Source organism: Macrobrachium nipponense, chromosome 6, assembly GCF_015104395.2.
Source record: "Macrobrachium nipponense isolate FS-2020 chromosome 6, ASM1510439v2, whole genome shotgun sequence".
In the NCBI taxonomy this organism is placed as follows: Eukaryota; Metazoa; Arthropoda; class Malacostraca; order Decapoda; family Palaemonidae; genus Macrobrachium; species Macrobrachium nipponense.
In genome coordinates this window covers 7,495,592-7,514,907 of record NC_061108.1, presented here as the reverse complement: position 1 = coordinate 7,514,907, position 19,316 = coordinate 7,495,592, and the positions used below count along the sequence as shown (strand labels likewise).

General features: G+C 36.2%; 1 protein-coding gene across 2 annotated transcripts in view; it reads left to right on the top strand.

Moving 5' to 3' along the window:
- Window positions 1–16,825, top strand: part of LOC135216868 (dopamine receptor 1-like) — a 419,542-nt gene extending 402,717 nt beyond the window's left edge. Inside the window, exons 8-10 of one of the 2 annotated variants that reach the window (XR_010314948.1) lie at window positions 932–1,149; window positions 10,609–10,734; window positions 12,966–13,100. Coding sequence is in view for 1 of the 2 variants with exons in the window: in XM_064252382.1 (XP_064108452.1) it covers window positions 932–1,149; window positions 12,966–13,179 (432 nt within the window). In the remaining variant the exon portion in view is untranslated. Of the gene's footprint in view, window positions 1–931; window positions 1,150–10,608; window positions 10,735–12,965 lie in introns of both variants that reach the window. The other variant, XM_064252382.1, reaches the window with a different exon arrangement.
- The last annotated feature ends 2,491 nt before the right edge of the window (window positions 16,826–19,316 follow it).

Here is a 19,316-nt window from a genome sequence, read left to right as displayed (position 1 = left end):
TATTTAAGTCTCAAGGTTTTTAATTATTTAGATATTTGTTTTTTATTTGTGTTTTCGTATTCGTGACAGTTATTTCAGATGATGTATTTTAAAGGAATAATTACCTTTAATAATTGATTTTCTTTATTTTTTTACTTAATTATTTCCATTGTTCAATTTCGTATTGCCATCTTCCATGACAGGATTTTCATTTATTATTTTTCACGTCTGTACTTTTACTTGGATATGACCTACTTCTATATTTTCATAGGCTGCATTTTGTTTCTTAATACTGCTATATTCTTGCAAGTACTGAATTTATCTTAGTGACACTGTTGTGTTCTAAAATTTAATCAGATCCCATTGCTCTCTCTCTCTCTCTCTCTCTCTCTCTCTCTCTCTCTCTCTCTCTCTCTCTCTCTCTCTTGAACATCACCGCCATCTTTTGATCTTTTTTAGCCTCACTCATCCTTAACGACCGAATATTAACACCGTTTTCATCCCCTTTCTCTCTCACTCCTGTCCTATGACACCTTGTGACCCCCTATGACCCCTTATTTTCTCCTTATGACCCCTTGTCAGCCCCCGTCCCTCCCCAAATTTATTAGGCTATTAAATGCCTTCGCCATCCCCTCCACCCGACAGGTGCTGACTTTGTTCGGATACACCAACTTTTATGACCCTCTACGACCCACTATGACCTTTTTTAACCCCTTATGACCCCTCGTCAACCAATGGGCTCCTCCCCCCATTATTTATAAGCCCATTAAACGACTTCTTCGTCATCGCCTCCTCCCCCACAGGTGCTGACTAGGTTCGGATACACCAACATTTATTACCCCCTGTGACCTTTTATGACCCCCCTATGACCCCTCGTCAACCAATGGGCTCCTCCCCCCATTATTCATAGGCCCATTAAACGCCTTCGTCATCTCCTCCTCCTCTCCCACAGGTGCTGACTTGGTTTGGATACACCAACTCGTCCTTCAACCCCATCATCTACAGCATCTTCAACCAGGAGTTCAGAGAGGCGTTCACTCGCATCCTCACCTCCAGATGTCGCCCTTGTCCTTCGCTTTGCTGTTACTGCTGCTGTTACAAGGACCCCTCAGGGTTCCCCACCACCCCTACCACGCCGTACTGCTGCTGCCGATGCTGCTTCGTAGAGAAGTAAGCATTTTTTTTTTTTTTTTTTTTATCTCCTTCTGGCTGGCTGGCTGGCTGGCTGGGAGCTACAGCTTTGAGTGCTCGTGTCAGCAGTATTTAGTAGCTTTTACTTGACTCTCTCTCTCTCTCTTCCTCTCATCTCTCATCCTCTCTCTCTCTCTCTCTCTCTCTCTGTCTTGTTCTCTTTATTATTACCTCTGTTTAGTCTTATATTTCCTTTATTATTACCTTTCTCAAGTTCTATCATTTCCTTTCTCTCTCTCTCTCTCTCTCTCTCTCTCTCTCTCTCTCTCTCTCTCGTTTTGTATATCATTTATTATTACTTCCTTCCCTCGGACGCGCATAGGATAGAATCAGCGGCCGATGTTACCTTCCATAATGATGTAAAATACTCGTAAGTCAGAAGGGATTACCTGGAAGACTGATGACGTCATCCGTGACGTAGCGTGACGTCACTCTGATGCTCGTTGGTGACTGGCCGATGGTCGCGTTGTGGAATGCTCGGTATCATCCGAAATGTTTATTCCCAAAATATTTTTGTTTACAAATGCCATTATCTTACTTTCCATACGTACATTCACTGCTCCATTTTTCAGTTTCCTCATTTGGTCTCTCTCTCTCTCTAGATTTATATCTGTGAAACACGTTTCAATTTAATCATTTCTTTGTATGTATATATATATATATCTATATATATATATATATATATATATTATATATATATATATATATATATATATATATATATATATATAAGGAAATGATTAACTTTGATAAACGTTAGAAACTTCTGAAGGCATTCCTCAAAATTAGTCAAAGATTTTCATTACGTATACAAAACCGATTACTAAAGTCCAAATGTAAACGAAGCTTTATTGAGAACGAAAGACATAGATATCCGCCACCAATGGGAGGAGATTTAAGCAAAGATATAAGAGTAAAAACACAGTAATGTACTGGAGACCATGAGCGAGTTGGATACGGCGAAACACCGTAGATTAAGAATTAAATTTTGAATGAAGATTAGGGAGTGTGTAATTGAGCGTGCAAATAAGTGTGTAATTGACTCGGATGGATACTGAAGGAATGTCTGAGATGAATGAGAGTGTCTGTGTGTGTCTGAATGGTAGAGTGACAATGCTCAGTTGTGTATGGTGTAATAGGAGAGGGTGAAAAAGAATGGCGCTACACAGGTTTTTTTTTTTTTTTTTTTTTTTTTTTTTTTTTTTTTTTTTTGTTTTTTTTTTTTTTTTTTTTTTTTTTTTTTTTCTTTTTTTTAAAGAAAAGACGATACAATAATATAAAAGATCATGGTGTTTTTTTAATGTGAAGGAAGGCCGTTTTACTCGTGAGTTTTTATGAGATATTAGTTTGGAAAATAATTAAATAAAGAATTCTGGATTTTTTACTGGCAAAGTGAAAGCTATATTAGGTTACGGGGAGTCCTGAAATTTGGAATGGGTAAAAATACAGAGTCTGAAATCAGGAATGGGTAAAAATACAGTCTGAAATCAGGAATGGGTAAAAATACCGCGAGTTGAAATCAGAAATGGGTAAAAATAGTCTGGAATCAGAAATCGGTAAAAAAAAAAAATACTGCTAGTCTGAAATCAGGAAAGGTGAAAATACTGCAACTCTAAAGTCAGAAAGGGCGGAAATATTGCCGGTCTGAAATCAGTAAATCAGGAATGAGTTAAATACCACTACTCTGAAACCAGGGAACGAGCCAAAGTCTGAAGTAAGGAAATAATAAAAAAAATACCGCGTGTGTGGAATTAGGAATTGGGGAAAAATACTGCGGGACTGAAATGGGAATGAGGGAGACACCGTTAATCAGGAATTGTAAGATACCGCGTACCTGGAATCGGTAAATCAGGAATTGGCTAAAGACTACGGTTCTGGACCAAGGAAAGACTTAGAGTCTGGAATAAAAAGACACGCCAAAATGCCGTGAGTCTGAAAGCAAGAATTTATTAAAAAAAAAAAAAACGAGGATAAGATGAAAGTTCAGTTTCCATTTATAGCAGAAGAACAGCGAAGGATAGATTGAGTAAAGGGGGTTGCTAGCTGGTCCGATGGAGTGCAGAGCTTTAAACCGATATAGAAAAGAGGTTTTCGCGCAAAACAAGAGGGAGAAAGCCATTGTTTGCCCCGGGATTTTGAGAGTGGCGAGGGAGAACACACACCAGGCATTGACATCGCATACAAGGCAACTTTAAGGCTGTGGGAACATGTTGCGTGTCTTTCTAATCTGAGAAATGAAACAAAACGAGAGTGGACGGGGAAGACTCTCTCTCTCTCTCTCTCTCTCTCTCTCTCTAAAAGCACTTTCATCTCATATACTTTTAAACAGAGATTTCTCAATACTGAAAGTAGTTATGGAAACTTAAAGTCTACCTTTTGACATATAACTTTAAAAATCGCGCGTGAGATTTTATCCAATATTTTAAGGGCGAGTGATTTTAGCTTTTAAAGCATATAATCGTATTTCTTTTTATTATGACGTTGAATGATCACTTTTTCTCGCAATTAGTACCGTTGCTGGGTGGAGTAAATGACTTGCCCACTGATGGCTGTAATTGGACGAAAATGGATTTGAACGAATTTCCATTGTGATTAGAAATCTTTTTACCCCATCGGCGATTTTAAATTCTGGGGTATTAGTGTCCACGTGAAGATACCTGTAACAGATTAGATTTTTTTTTTAACTAGTAGTTTTAAAATGTTTTTTTTTTTCTTGGATTGAAAAAATTATTATTCGTTAAATTTAACAAAGTGGATTCTGGGTCATGTTTGATAAGTGTTATTGGGTACAGTATTGATCTGTTCATTTTGGTATTGAAATGTTTCTTTATTGCTATCTGAGGCAATGCAAAGTGTATTTGATCATTGACAAACATTTTAAATTGCGCGATTATGTTACATTCTTCTCACACACACACATAACTTACTCGAGTGTGCTTACACACATACATACATACATACATACATCATACATATATTCGTATATATTAGCTATTTTGTTTATTGTTCAGAATTTCTGCAGTATCATTTGTTAATAGCTGCGAAATCATGCAATTGTAAATGGAAAATGGTTGCAGAAATATTTGCAGTTCCTCTTCCATCTCAGTTCAGTCTCCTAAGCTTATGGCAGTGTAGAACACATCCTGCCATAAAAAGTGAAACAAAAAAGCAAGTCAAAGCTGCGAGGGAGAAATACACACACACACACACACACACACACACACACACTCCTCGTGATAAGAAACTATTCCTCTCCCATTTCTGACATCCAGCTTGAGATAGAAATGAGTCTTGGAGAAGCTTCTCGCGACTCTGTTTTGTGCCTCCTCTTAAAAGGAAGCCTGAAAAGTATTTCCTGGCGCATGAAGTGAGGGACTTACGTGTGCAGCATTACGGATCCTCGGACTACTATCTCTCTCTCTCTCTCTCTCTCTCTCTCTCTCTCTCTCTCTCTCTCTCTCTCTCTCGTGCCGCTGAAAAGGTCGGGTTTTCGAAGGCACGATTTGGTTTTCGTTTCTGAATGAAAGAATGGTTGATATTTTTGTGAATGAAAAAGTCCAAGATATCATTGTTTCCTTTAGCAACAATGCTTAACATTTTAAATGATTCGATAATTCTGACGAAAAGAAAATACTAAGAATTGATATATTCTATGTATAAAAAGTTCGTAGAAAACATCGTTTTCTCTAGTAATAATGCGTAAAATTTTGAAGGCTTCGATAGAACTATTATGTATGTGATTCCGGTGGTATTCACTTCTCTGTTTGTTTGTGAGCTAAAGACAAACCGTCTGCTTTTATTTATTCCTTCTGCTTTTACTTGTCGGTTCTTGAGAATAAAACGCCTCTGAACATAAACAGTGTTGTAGGTGTTTGTGACGCCGGTTTTACTAGCTGTTATCAATCAATTAACAATTTGTATATACGTCAGAGATCTTAGTTAGTGAAAAGTAATCACGATATTACCCTTGATTACTATAAAGACTTACTGATGCCTGATCTCGTGACAATTTAATGACCGAAATTTAACTATTTTCTGAAATTCTTGTGCCTTGGCAGTAAAGTCGTTTGAGGGAGTAGATGATTCCCATCTAATATTCATTCTATTTTCCTTAAGCTATTTTTCAGTTCTTTTTGTCTTCTAAAAGCTAATATTTAACATGTATGCCTCAGCTATTATGAAAGCTACAATTCTCTGTATTTCCAGTTTTTTTTTTTTTTTTTTTTTTTTTTTTTTTTTTTTTGTCGAGATCGTCGAAAGTCGTGCGCATTGGGGCCCTCGTCATCAAGTGTACTAGAAACTAATGCATTTATAGAAAAGTCTACGGTTCTAACTCCCAACATTTCATTTAAACTCTGTGGTCAGTCAAAATGATTACAAGGTTAACGAACCTTTTAACCCCTTAATCTTCACCGATGTCCACCGAAAGTTGTTCTCTCTCTCTCTCTCTCTCTCTCTCTCTCTCTCTCTCTCTCTCTCTCTCTCTCTCTCTCAGACCTTACATAGGTAAGTCATAACCGTAACATCATAATTTTACCAACCTCGATGACAGCGGTAATAACCTTCCTGTTATGATCCATGGCATTGCCTTTTTGCAAACGCTGTTATACTCAGGCATAACCATCAGCTGACATCCCCTAGGCATTACTGTGTACTTTGCAGAACATACCAGGCCAACTAGGACAACGGTTTGCTTTAATCTCCCCTTCCACACTTAGAAACCCATTTGCGTCAGTTCGTCGTCCATTCAACTTTTCTATAGAACCTAATGAACCATTTTCTTTCACTGTGTGCCGTGCGCGCAGAATGATAAAAAAATAAAAGGAGAAAAAGGTCTAAATTTTTCACTCATGACTTACAAGAGCTCTTACTCGCGTCCATGCGTTCCTCCATATTGCATATTGGCGTTCATCCCTCTTCAAACCTCTGTCGTTCCATCGCTGGCTGGTACATTTTGTAATGGAGCAAATTACTCGGATGACCTAAATTGACAAACTGTAGTGGGAGGGAAGTTTTTTTGGGGGGAGGGCGGAGGGGGGTGGGGTCTCCCACCCCACTTCGTTCCATAACGTATTTCATAACCGGATGGGAGGCATTTCGACGATGTCCTATGATTGTGAGTTTCATCAATATCCCTGTACGTTCATTGGGATATGAAGTGGCTAACTTGAACTATAGTTTTTTATAAGCGAATGGCGATACTGATAGACTTCTATTTTGGTAAATTTCAAATTGAAAAGCTATTCTTTTTGACGTTAAGCCTCGGACATTCTTTCGTAACGAGAATAGACAAAGAGACAACGTTAATTGACCTTCACATCCACCCGATGGTTTTAGTGAAGTTGGTGATCAGCTGAACGGCCAGAAACTTTAAAAATGTTCTTTGTTTTCCAAACGACCTCTTGTATAAGTTACGCCTATTTTCCTATTATTGTTTTACTAATTAAATGGTCACGTTATTTAAGTAGGAATTTCGACACTCAATATCTGCACTTATCTTCGTTTGATCTATTACATTTTCTACTTCATTTAAATATATGTGCACGCCCACAACACACACACACACACACACACACACACACACACACATATATATATATATGTGTGTGTGTGTGTGTGTGTGTGTGTGTGTGTAATATAAATTGTATATATATATATATATATATATATATATATATATATATATATATATGTATGTATGTATTATAGATCTTATTAAATTTGTCTTATTTATATTCCACTGCAAGCATTTAATTAGCAACTTTGACTTGACTTAGTTAATGATATAAAAGATACGTTCTATAGATACTGGTTACATCGATTTAATAGAGGATTGTTTTTTAAAAATAATGAGAGAGAGAGAGAGAGAGAGAGAGAGAGAGAGAGAGAGTCGTACTTTCGCAACAAAGAAATGTACTAAAACTAATATGAATATAGCTTGAGACCCATGCAGCTAAAATCCTCATATAGCATCATTCAAGTTCAACCCGTGGAAAGTACCTTTTCAATGTGCATCACGTAACGTTTATGTGTAATTTATGAACCCCTTAATATTATGTCATGAAACGACCAAACAAATGGTTTTGTTAAATCTCCACACACAAAAATAAAGTGTTGAACTGTGAATGTATTTAATGTATTTCTCTATGCTACTCCAGCTGTAAGGGAGCTTTTATTATCTCATTTACATATAATAATTCATCCTATCTGTCTAGTAATTTGGCTGCATCGCCGTGTCAGCCGTAAGGTCATTTTGTTTGACCTTCGCGAGAACCGTGATTTTAAGCATTCCGCAAAGAGCTCGGTGGCTATATAATCGCCATTCACCGTTATCTCTTTAAAGCCCAAGGTGAACCTGTTTTATCAGTCGCAATTTCCCGCTATCTCAGAAAAGGGAATTTTTTACGTGTTGTGTTGCCCTACTCAACCCATAACCTGATCAGTATTTCATTTTATTTATTTATTTATTTATTTATTTATTTATTTATTTATTTATTTATTTATTTATTTATTTATTTATTTATTTATAGTATATAGAGTCTCTCGCGTTCTCAATTTGTGCAGGAAAATTTATTCAAAATGGAAAGACGAATCCGCTATACCATTATGGCATATATTTTTTAAGATCTTTTCCTTCCTAACTTTATTTTTCGTTTGCGTTCGTGTACTGTACTGGAAAGCTGACAAAACTGTATGGTAGCTTTTTTTTTGTCAAATATCATTTGGTAATTGTTTTGTGTTTAGTCGAAATATCTTTTTATCTCACTTATATTCTTGTAGAGGCTACGAGCAGTAGTGTAATAATTCCATTAATTTGTACGGGAGGTCGGCATGCATTAATGTTTGCAATGAAGTGGGAAACAATTTTTCGTAACGCTAAGAGCTCCGGTAAAAAAAAAAAAAAAAAAAAAAAAAAAAAAAAAGAAAAAAAAAAAATAAAAAAAAAAAAAAAAAAGAACTCCATTGATAACGAAGACATTTTAATGATGCCGTCGTTAAGTCCACTACATCGTCCACAATTGTTGCGTCATAAATCAGTGCCGGTGAGTACAGATTACCCGGCAGCCTTTAAGTCTCTCTCTCTCTCTCTCTCTCTCTCTCTCTCATCTCTCTCTCTCTCTCTTCTCTCTCGTATATAGTATATACACACCTTAGGACTAAAGCTATATTCATAATGTTTTAACCCATTTCTTTGTTGTGAAAGTATGATTCTCTCTCTCTCTCTCTCTCTCTCTCTCTCTCTCTCTCTCTCTCTCTCTCTCTCATATATCTTGGGACTAAAGATAGACATATTTTTTGTTTTAGTGTATTCATTTGATATCAAACTATCGTTATATGAATCTCTTGGAATTCTCTATTTTTCTTATTGCCCAAGTATGTCGGGTCAATGACACTTGTAAGTAAAAAGTAAATTACGTCACTTCTTTATTTATATATATAATGATCTGTTGACATTATGAGCTTCATACTTCAGTCAAGTTTCTACTATGCTCCATGCGTTGACAACAATTGAATGAAGAATATAAATAATTTTCTCACATTTCTTTGTGTTTCCTTTATATGGTAGGTGCTACGAATGAACTCCCATTCAATTTTTCATTTCATATTATAGAGGTCATACGTAGCACAGAAATCTCGAACATTTTCCTCATTTTTCAGAGTCATTTTTCACCAGGTACCTACAGCATCCATAAATCTATTTCAGTGGCAACGCCGAATGAAACCATTAATCGGGAAATAATCATTGAATAGAACGAGAGTCGGCAATAAATTAATTTCGCCCATTATAATATACGCACATGCAATATTGCCAGAATATATCTACGTATAATGATACTGAAATATGTTCCTGTGAATATGTTTCACTGACTCCTCTTTTTCGAGTACCTTTCATATTGCCAACGAAGGTGTGTCCATTTGTGAAACGTATCGTGAACACGTCGCCAGCTTATCGCATGCATATCACAAACATGCTGAAAACAAGCCAACCACTTTTAACGTGGAGAACGAATCTTTGGCTAATTAGTGCAACATAGTCGTGTGAAGCACTGGTTAGGACTTACCAGTAAATCGCTGAATTGTATTCAACATGTTTGTGGTGTGTGTGATATAAGTTGTAGGTGTGTTTATGACGTGTTGGTGCACCCTAATGTTTGCTGTCTCCACTAACCGAGGTAATTTTATGCACACATAATGACTGGCTTTATTCTACCCACGTCTATTTGAAGGTTAGGACGCCTTACTACAGTTTCTATTGACAAACATATTCTTGAAAGCTATTTATCGTCATTGTAACAATATTGATAATATCTTCAACCTTGATGTGTCTTGATTGTTGAAGCTAATCCACATATAGATTTTTTTTTCACATTCCATTTCCTTAGTATTATATTACGAACTCTGTTGATGACTAAGACCTGAGTTGTGGCCTTTTTCTTCAAGTTTCTTTATGCGAGCTCTTTCTTCGGTAAGCTTAAACCTACAACTGGAAATACATCGGTTTTCTACGGTTGAAGCTCCACAGAAGGGAATACAAGTTCATTCCTCTGTTAAACTTCTTCCAGTAAATATAAGAGAGTCGGAACAATCTCTAACTTGAGCAAATAAAATTAAGTGCAGTCGATTCAAAGGTCCGTCGACATTCACCGTCTAAAGTGAAATTAATGCATTCTGAGAGTAGGTGCACTATTGAAGTTGAATGTAACCTCGTTGTGCCATCGAGAAAAGCAAAACTCGATGTATTGGTCGTGAATGATAGCTTAGATATCCCAACGTCTTAGGCCTTTTACTATCTCGCAGGACTTGACTATTGCCTTACACAATTAGGAACTTTATTTTCTAGATTTCCAGGAACCTATCATTAAGATTTTAACTATTTCTGTCCTGACTTCTATCACGAATCATTACAATATTGGTATAGAACTACGAGCCAATTGTCTTGAATACGTTATCGGTTTTTATGTTGATGCTTATAATAATTACTACGATGCTTATAATAATTACTACAAGGCTGTCTCCAGTTACCATAACTTTGTGTCGTATTTTCAAATGGTTACTTAGTTCTTAGATTATCCTTTATCCTGGCACTTATGTATAATGAGTTTGACAAATATTAACTGTATATTTCCCAGGATATTTTTTCTTTTCTTGTCTGAGAATTTAAATAATGCAAAGAGTAATTAGGTTCCTTTTGCGCTAAGATAAATAATAGTAATATTTTGCTTAGTATTTAATCTGCAATTATGTGCACACATCTCCTAATCATTGCTGTTGTTCGTATGATCATAATTATTATTTCACACCCTGGGAGAGCAACTTCAGACCTTAAAACTCAATAACAAAAATTTTTCCAATCATATCCCCTTCTCTTCTCTTATCCATCATTACTCTTTACCCATCCTTCCATACATCCCTGCTTACCCTACTCTCATTTCGCAGGATTCCAAGTGCGGAAGTAGAAATGACGGAAGTGATAATAATATAACGTTGCTAAGATGATTTTCCTCTCTGTTTGAGGGACCTAGTAGATTTGAAATTGTCCAGCGCAGACGTCGGACTGAAAGGGTAATACGTTGCGTTCGTCACTTGCATTTTGTCTTCTGATTCTTTGAAGGGGTTTGTTTACTAACAGCTTTTCGTGATGTCTTGTCTTTTCAAAGTCCACTCTATCTGGACTTTAATCTGCATTTTTGCGTTTAAATTGTCCGTCGTCGTAATGATAAAAACTGAAACTAATCATTATTGTCCTTGGTGAAACAGACTTTTGGAAAGAATGCTAATTTTTCTGATGTCCTTTGAAGGGACTTCTTAGTCATTTACCGTCTCACAGTTTCTTTTAGAAATTCCTTATAGCATTTATTTATTTTGAATACATAAAACAACAAAATATTTTGAATAGTGAATGTACCAACCCTTTCAACCACAAGGATTTTGGTAGTCGATGAATTTTATTTAAGTATTTTATTTTGCTTTCTCGGTTGGTGCTTTGAAGACCTCATTGGCTTCCTGAACTCAAGTGCCCCTCTCAAGTGAATTGGGAATGCATTTGCTTGATAGGGATTGGGTTTGCTTGATGGGGATTGCATTTAACTTGATGAGGGAGATGCATTTAGCCTCGTGAGGGAATGCTCTTCGTTCGATAATAGAAATGCAGAAGTTAGCACCAGATAAATAGTTTGCTTGGGGTTTTAGTGTCTAAGGTTACGGAATTATATATAACATGTTGAGAGGAGATTTGGAGCTCTCAGTGTTTAAGATGATTATGTATTACAATGAATTTTAGCAATGAAAAAAATTTAGGGAGGCCAATATGGTCTCCACACAGTTAACTGTCAGTCCAATTATGGTTTCAGTACATTGGTGCCCTGCCTCGCCTCTTAATATATTTGAATATATTACATTTGTTTAGAAATTCACTCTCTTACCTCCATATTTCCCACCTAAAATGACAAATTTAATACTCTCTCAAGGTACTGAAGACACTAAATTAACTATGACTAAATAATCCAGTACAGCCATGAATAATAACTTGACAAATATATTTTTCTTAATAAGAAAGAATTATGAATCACTGAAATTGATTTAATTTCTTAGAGATAAAACTCTAAATACAAGTTTTGTCACAATTTCAGGTCCCAGTAACTGATGTGGCAGCACCAATCAATGTACATGCCAAAGAGTGAGAGAGTTTCAATTTCCTTTTTAAATATAGTCCGTATTTGAGTTAAGGCTCGAGACTCAAACTCAAATAGAGATTTTCGTGGGAGTAACATCTTGTTTTGGATATTTGGGGAAACCCTTCGTTCGTCCTTTGAGTATGTAGAGTTGCAGTCATCTTTTGATTGGGAATGTCATTCTTGTTTTTCTGATGTAATTATTTTGGTCTTTTTGCTTTTTTTCCAGTTTAGTCCTTTTACGGAAGCTATGATCACTGATTGTATGACATTAGCGGCACTTTTCCTGACTTTCAGAAATGTACTTTGATAGATTTTCCATTTGTAAAATTTTGTATATTTTTCTAGCCATCCTATTAACAGCTGTAGGAGTTCATAGTTAGCTACTTCCTACTTTACTAACTTGCAAAACTTCCATACAGTATTAAAACGCAAAATAATTTTGATAACAGGAATGCCTCTAAAAATTCGTTCTCTAAGATTACATTCAGTGACATTTCGAAAACCTATGAATGACGTAAAAGACTTTTTTCTTTATTTTTCATAGGTTTTTGCTCAAAATTACAGTTTTAGGATTCCCCTTCATAAAGATTTACTAATTTCTCATTTTCAGTTTCGTCTGAAAAGTTACTTTGATTTCAGTATTTTCAATAAGCTACTTGTTAATATTTCTTTTTTAACCTATACAAATCACTTGCTTAAAAATCAATTTTATTTACTCTGACACTTTGCTAATGCTTATTATTTACCGTTCTGAGACTGGAGTTCGTCATTATGTATAGATCTCCTAAACTTTCCGTTACTTGGTTCTCAATAACTCATGTTGGTACATTTACAGCTTTTTAGTGTAGTGCAGCATTGTGGTATTTCATTCATTCATTCTTCATTCTGTTTGGATATAATGCTTACCAGTAGATAAATTTCTTCTCTGCAATAGGACTTTATCACTCCAATAATTTTGGGTGACTGATGAGTCCCATTGAATTCTTTATGGGAAAATGTGGTTTCTGATACTGAATGGCTTCAATATTTCTTTCATTAACCAGATAACTATTCTCTGCCACTTTTTCCTGTTCACCTGTACCTCAATACAGATTTATTAATCGTCTCTTTCTCCTGCAGAAGGCGCGGGGGCGGCGCCAACGGGGCGGGTGTGGTGGCAGGTAGCCACGCCTGCCTGGAAATCCCACGCCACCACCAGAACGGGTCGTCCTCCACAGCCCTGACGGAGTACACAGTTCTGGACGCCTCCGCCACACCCAGGTTCTCCCACGACCGCTCCAGGGCCTCTTCTGGAGAGCGCTGCCTCATTCTGGAACAGATCTCGGCGATCTGAAGATTCCAGAAGGAGTGATAGGCAACGGGAGACGCTCATCCGCGAAGTGGACTCGCCATTTCTTGACCTCTGCTGTACAATTTTCTCGCTTCTCTCCAGACTTCCCTCCCAGAGCTGTCGGCTCATCTCTTAGCCTGGACATTTTTATTTTTTATTTTTCATTTTTGGTCCTTTTCGAGGCCAAAACGAAGAAGAGAAAGCTATAGAGGTCATGGCTAAGATTCCCTGTCAATTCTCCGGAAGTAGCTTTGGGTAGAGACTTCCCCATATAGAGTGATGAAAGACATCATTGAACTCAAAGATTATGTTTTAACTGTACTGTGATGTGAATTAACTAAGGCCATAATCCAAAGAGAGAGAGAGAGAGAGAGAGAGAGAGAGAGAGAGAGAGAGAGAGAGAGAGAGGTGATTGTTCACATGTTTTTATGGTGAGTGCTAATTTAGTTACATATTTGATTTTTATTTCGCCAACAGCAGACATTTTTCCTTTTCGTTTCACTAGTCCAAGGATATTTCTGGACTAATATCTTCGTTATCTCTAAAGAGAAGTTTACATTGTGCCAGTGACGGAAAAAAACAAATTGTGAAAAAAAATATTGTGCCAATCAGTGATTTTATCAGACTCGTAAAAGATGTAGTGAAATGGATAGTTGTTAATCAAGAACCTGGTGCAATAAACAAAAAGAAAGAAGAAGACAGGAAAATATCTTGTGACTTTTCTTACTGGAAAATGAGTAGCTGTGATGGTCGTTAATTAGTCATGTGTTCCACAGGTATAATTAAAAGATGATTGAACTGAATGACAAAAGGAAGGCTGAGAACGCCTGTTTGTCCAAAGAGTGAAGTAGAGTAACCAAAGTTAGATAATAAGGTGACACTGTGCTTGAAATATTTTTTAATGATTTAAAACTTCGCATTCATTATATTTGTCGTTTTGATTTGGCATCAGTCCTTTGCCCCCTTGCTGATGGTAAAATTGCCCAGAGGAGAGTATGACTGAAGTGGGTTTTGACAAACCTCGGAATAATACGTCTAAATCTCCTCCTGTCTTGGCCTAAATTATGCCGCAGGTGCGCTGTCAGGGATGCATTGATTGAAAAGAAAATCAGTTCAAAGATTTGTCGAGATATTGTGAAGCACATTGGAAAACACACGATGCTGAGTTGTTTGTTTGTTTGTGTTGATATTTTTATTCTCACGTCAAGTATGAAAATGTTTGTGTATGCGTAAAATAAAATGTGTCACATTTGCATAAACATCCATGATAGATAGATAGATAGATGTTTATTGATAGACAGAAAGATAGATGGATAGGTAGAGGTTGATTGTAGATAGATAGATTGATAATTAGAGGTTTAATGTAGATAGATTAAAAAGTTTTTTTTTTCCTTAGATATGTTTTGTATTTTGTTTCCAATGGCCCTCAGACGTGTTCTCACGGTTCAAAAGTCTGTGGATCTTATATTTAATTTCTTCTCATCTGCTCGTTTCTGAGTTTCAGGAAATGTTCCACAAAGTTTTGTTTTTTCATTCTTCATCTTTTTCTCCATCAGTGAAAACTTCCAAGAAACTTATAAGTCCCTTCTCGTTTTAAAAGGAGACTTTTCTCCTAGGTAATATCAATATTTTTTTTTACTAGTTCTTCGTTGCCTTTTTTTTCTAGTATCTCCTATTAACTTTTGTGACAACAAAGTGAAAAAAACCGAAAATATCCGGGAATACAGATACAGCTGCCCCCAACGAGCTTCTGAGGCTTCGTTATCGCACCCTGGCAACCTACCGTTAAGACATCGGGCACACTGTTGACTGCTAAGTTACTCGGGCAGGATAATAAGTCCTTTCAACTCATTGGTTGTGGTTATACTACAGAGGTCAATAAATATTACATTTGTGTAGAATTCATTAGAATGACAAAGCTTTTAAGCAACGGCGATTGAATTACTAATAACGCTACAGTAACGATGATAAAATAACATTAACATTAACCAATAATTTGATGGATCGTTTAAAGTTAATTCTGCCTTCTGCCAATGATAACGTAGAGATAATCGACGACAATTCTCCCGAAAACAGGCAAGATATAATTGAGAGCTGTCACTAGGGCACAAACACGGGTGGCCCCTTACTGACTGCTAGGTACATTTGCTGGATGGATATTAGGGCTGTGGTAGCTGAGTGGTATTCGTTCGGGGCATGATAGGTTTTCATTGGCGCATGACATTATCATCCGTGTGAGCTAAGAAAGCGAGCTGAGGACGGAGTGCGTAGGCCTACCTGCTGCTACATCAGCAGTCGTCACCTTCTTTACTTTCAGACTTTTAAGATTCCTGAACAACAGAGGACTAAACATAAATAAGCAAATAACAAATCCTGTAGACGAGAGATTTGGAATTTTTAGGTGGCAAAGAAGCTTTCGGACCTACTAATAACACGTCCCACGTCCGTAGCGCTTCTTCTTTAACAGTAGTTTCCGCCTTCTGTTGCCGTCAGTTGTGTAACTGACAAGGCTCCAGATATTTTCATGAATATTCCTTCAGTTATTTGTGATAACACTTTTAGGAAACCAGCGACCTCCTCCTCCTCCTCCTCCTCCACCACCCTTCCCCCTCCCCACTCCTAAAGCATCATTTACTTCTTAGATTTTCTCTACTTGAACACTTTAAAGAGTGTGAATCACTGAACAGATGAAATTCAATCGTTAACGTCTTTATCAATAGGCCCCGCTTTCCCAGTAAGATTTATCAAGTGAACGTTATGTGTTTAAGTTTTTCCATTCTTTTAAAAGATTGATGAACGGGATGAAACTTAAATAATAAACGTTTATTGAGAGGGGATTAAGTTGAACTTAGATTTTAAAAGGGTTTGTAGATGGACAAGTTGAATTTAGTTGTTGAAAGGTTGTGGGGAGGTGGTTTGTTAAGGGAAGATAATAAGCTTGCTATTGAAATGTAATATTGAGAAGATTAAGTTAAAATTACATCATGGGATGATAATGAAGCAGAACTTGGATGTTCAAAGATTATGAATAACTGATTAGGATTATCGTAGTTGCTAGAAAATTATTAGGATGTGATTAAGTTAAGCTTAGATACTTTCACTGTATGTGAAACTTAGATATTTAGAAATTATTGAGAGCTAAACCTTAGATACTAAAATCTTTTGGAGACAGGGTTAATTTAAAATTAGATACTGGGCGATTACAGTGAAATAGCAATAATACCTTCTTCAGATCTTGCCAATCCCAAATAGTGTTTCATGAAATCTATAAAAGTTTTCAAGACCCATATTTCTCATTATCAGGATAGAGGAAGACAAGGCACGTCTTATTGGTAATTAAATGCGTCCACTGCATTACTTCGAATTCCTGAAAAAACACTGCATGAAAGCAAGCAAGGAGAGATCACTGAAAATAAACTCGCAATGACGTCTTTCAGAAATCACTTCAAATTTTGCTCAAGGGTAATTGACGGGTTGAGTCGGGGAAAAAGGTCAAGCCAGGTGAACTTCTAAACGCAGGGCTTCAGGGATGAGGGTATTTTTGGGGAGTCAAATAGGTAAAGTTTCTTGGGATGATGACAATACTTACGACTACTTTATTACTTTTTTTTTTTTTTTTTTTTTTTTACAATTTGAGCACTAGTTTATTTGATCAGACTTCTTTGATAATTTGTAGGTTATAGTAATACAAATTATACATATATATTGTATTGTTTTGCTGTATATTCAGATACATATATATTGCATATATATATATATATAATATATATATATATTATATATATATATATATAATATATATATATATATAATATATTATATATAATTATATATATTATATAACATAGTACATATGTATGTATGTGTACACACACACACACCGAATAGAGTGCATGTTCACATGTATAAATGGAAGAATGAACGAGAAGTGTCCAGTCACCTACACGCGAGAGGAAATATATATATATATATATATATATATATAGTATACTATATATATATATATATATATATATATATATATATATATATATATAATATATATATAAATCCATTGTCTGACTGAATAAAGAGGAAAAAAAAAAAGGCTTTTTTGCTACATTGTGATACATGTAAGTAGACAGTAGCCTGTAAGATCATAGCGAACATTAAATGTATTTGTTGTATATACGTATGACGCTGAAGTAGTAGATATTTTAGTACGACAACTCAGCTACTTTCTTTTTTCTCTCATTTTTTTTCAGGGCATTACTATGGGTGATTACTCTCCCCATGTACATGGCATTTCCTTTATTCTTTTTTAGTGTTACAGAGCTGGAGAATAGAAGAATCCTTCCAGGACTGTCATATGACTGAGACTTAAGTCCTGAAGACATTGTCTCTCTGTGAGACGAAATAAGTACTTCCTGTTCGCGTAGAGAATATATGTACGTTGGGATTATTTTTCTTGAAGGAAAGAGGGATTTACAGAACCCACTATAAACAAAATATATCAGTATTATTAAGAAAATCAGGGGGTGGTGATATGTAGATATTCTCAGATAGATAGACTTCATGACTATCACAGAATCTTCTGTAGGTAACAACATACATTTAAAGCTTTCGTTTTTGTGAAATTGCTTTTGTCGTACAAAACAAAATCCGTATGTTGTACTTGTTTCTATCCATTTGAAAAACACAGTTTTCTAGAATATTTTTTTCTGGTAACAACCATATAGGTAGCATTCCTTTAACATTTTTAACAGTTTTTTCAACAAATAAACAGTAGCAATTTGTTTTATTTGCTTGACATCCAGACTCTTTTCACATGAAGATTTGAGATAGTATTTATATCGTAGTAGAGGCTGAGAAAGACTGTGAAGTAGTTAGTTAACTCTGTATAAAGATTTCTATCTCCAGTACATTTTTACGTAGCGACCTAGATGAATATCTACCTGTAAATAAGACTGGTAACATTATAGAGTCGACTAATCTTAGCAATCAATAGGGAATTCCATCCTTCGTAACATTAGATGTATAACAGCACTACGACTTCTCACTTTCATCGCCGCACAAACTGCATCTTTCATTCCATTTCCGGCATCGAGACTACCCGCCCTTGGGTACCAGGACCTTGCATCGCTGGAACCAGACCGACTTCCAGGTGCTGGAATCCTCTGGATGACCTACATGCAAATCCGGATGGCGAGAGCTCTTCTTGTCAACTGGAGACGTCTTGCGATTTCATTCTGTAATGGAATCCATTGTTCTGCTCCAGAGAATATGTGTCTTTCGTGAAGGTCCTTCCATGACGTCAAGAGCAGGCCTATAGTTTTAGTTACCGTGGAGTTTGGAAAGGGAAAGGTGTTCAGGACTCGTGCTGCTAATTTCCGTTTATCTTTTCGGGAATTGGTGTAGATAAACTTGTATGTGAATGAATGGGTGTTTTCTGCCTAATCGTCAGCTGTCAGCGAAATTATTCAGGGTCACTTTTATTATATTTTACATGGAAATTTATTGCAACCATAAAACGACATTAAGAATTTGTCAACTTCATTTGACATCGTAGCGGGAAAGGTCACAAAATAACAATAATTAAATATGTCCACCTGTCAAATGATCATAAAACTTGTCGGGTTCAAACGCTTGGCTCGAGTTTCCTCTATTACTGTCAATACTGATCTCAGTAATACAAGTGATCTTAATTAACTGGTTAACGAATGTAATGTTTACGAGCCGGGAACCACTGGAATTGCTGAGAATACTCGGCAAGTCTTAAGATCGATAATAAAGCATTGACAGGAAATTGCATAGCACCTTTAGTTGAATTGTAAATTGAACACTCGTTGTCCTTGATTTTATGATTGCTATTTGAATACTTCCTGCCTTTGGACAAAAGTATGTATTTTGAAAATTATTGATTCGCCTACTATAGCTATAGTGGGATCTCTAAAGTTGTGCATTATAATGAATATAAATATGCAATTATTATTCAAAATTATTAGGATTCCAATGTTTCCAGTGGGAGAGTATTGAATTAAATCAGTTCCAGCTTTCAGGTTTTTCAAGATGAAAGGCTGCTCATTTCCGCTTCGGAATTAAACGCTTTTGGAAAACATGCGTTATGGCTGTAAGGATATTTTCATAAAAATAGTTATTTG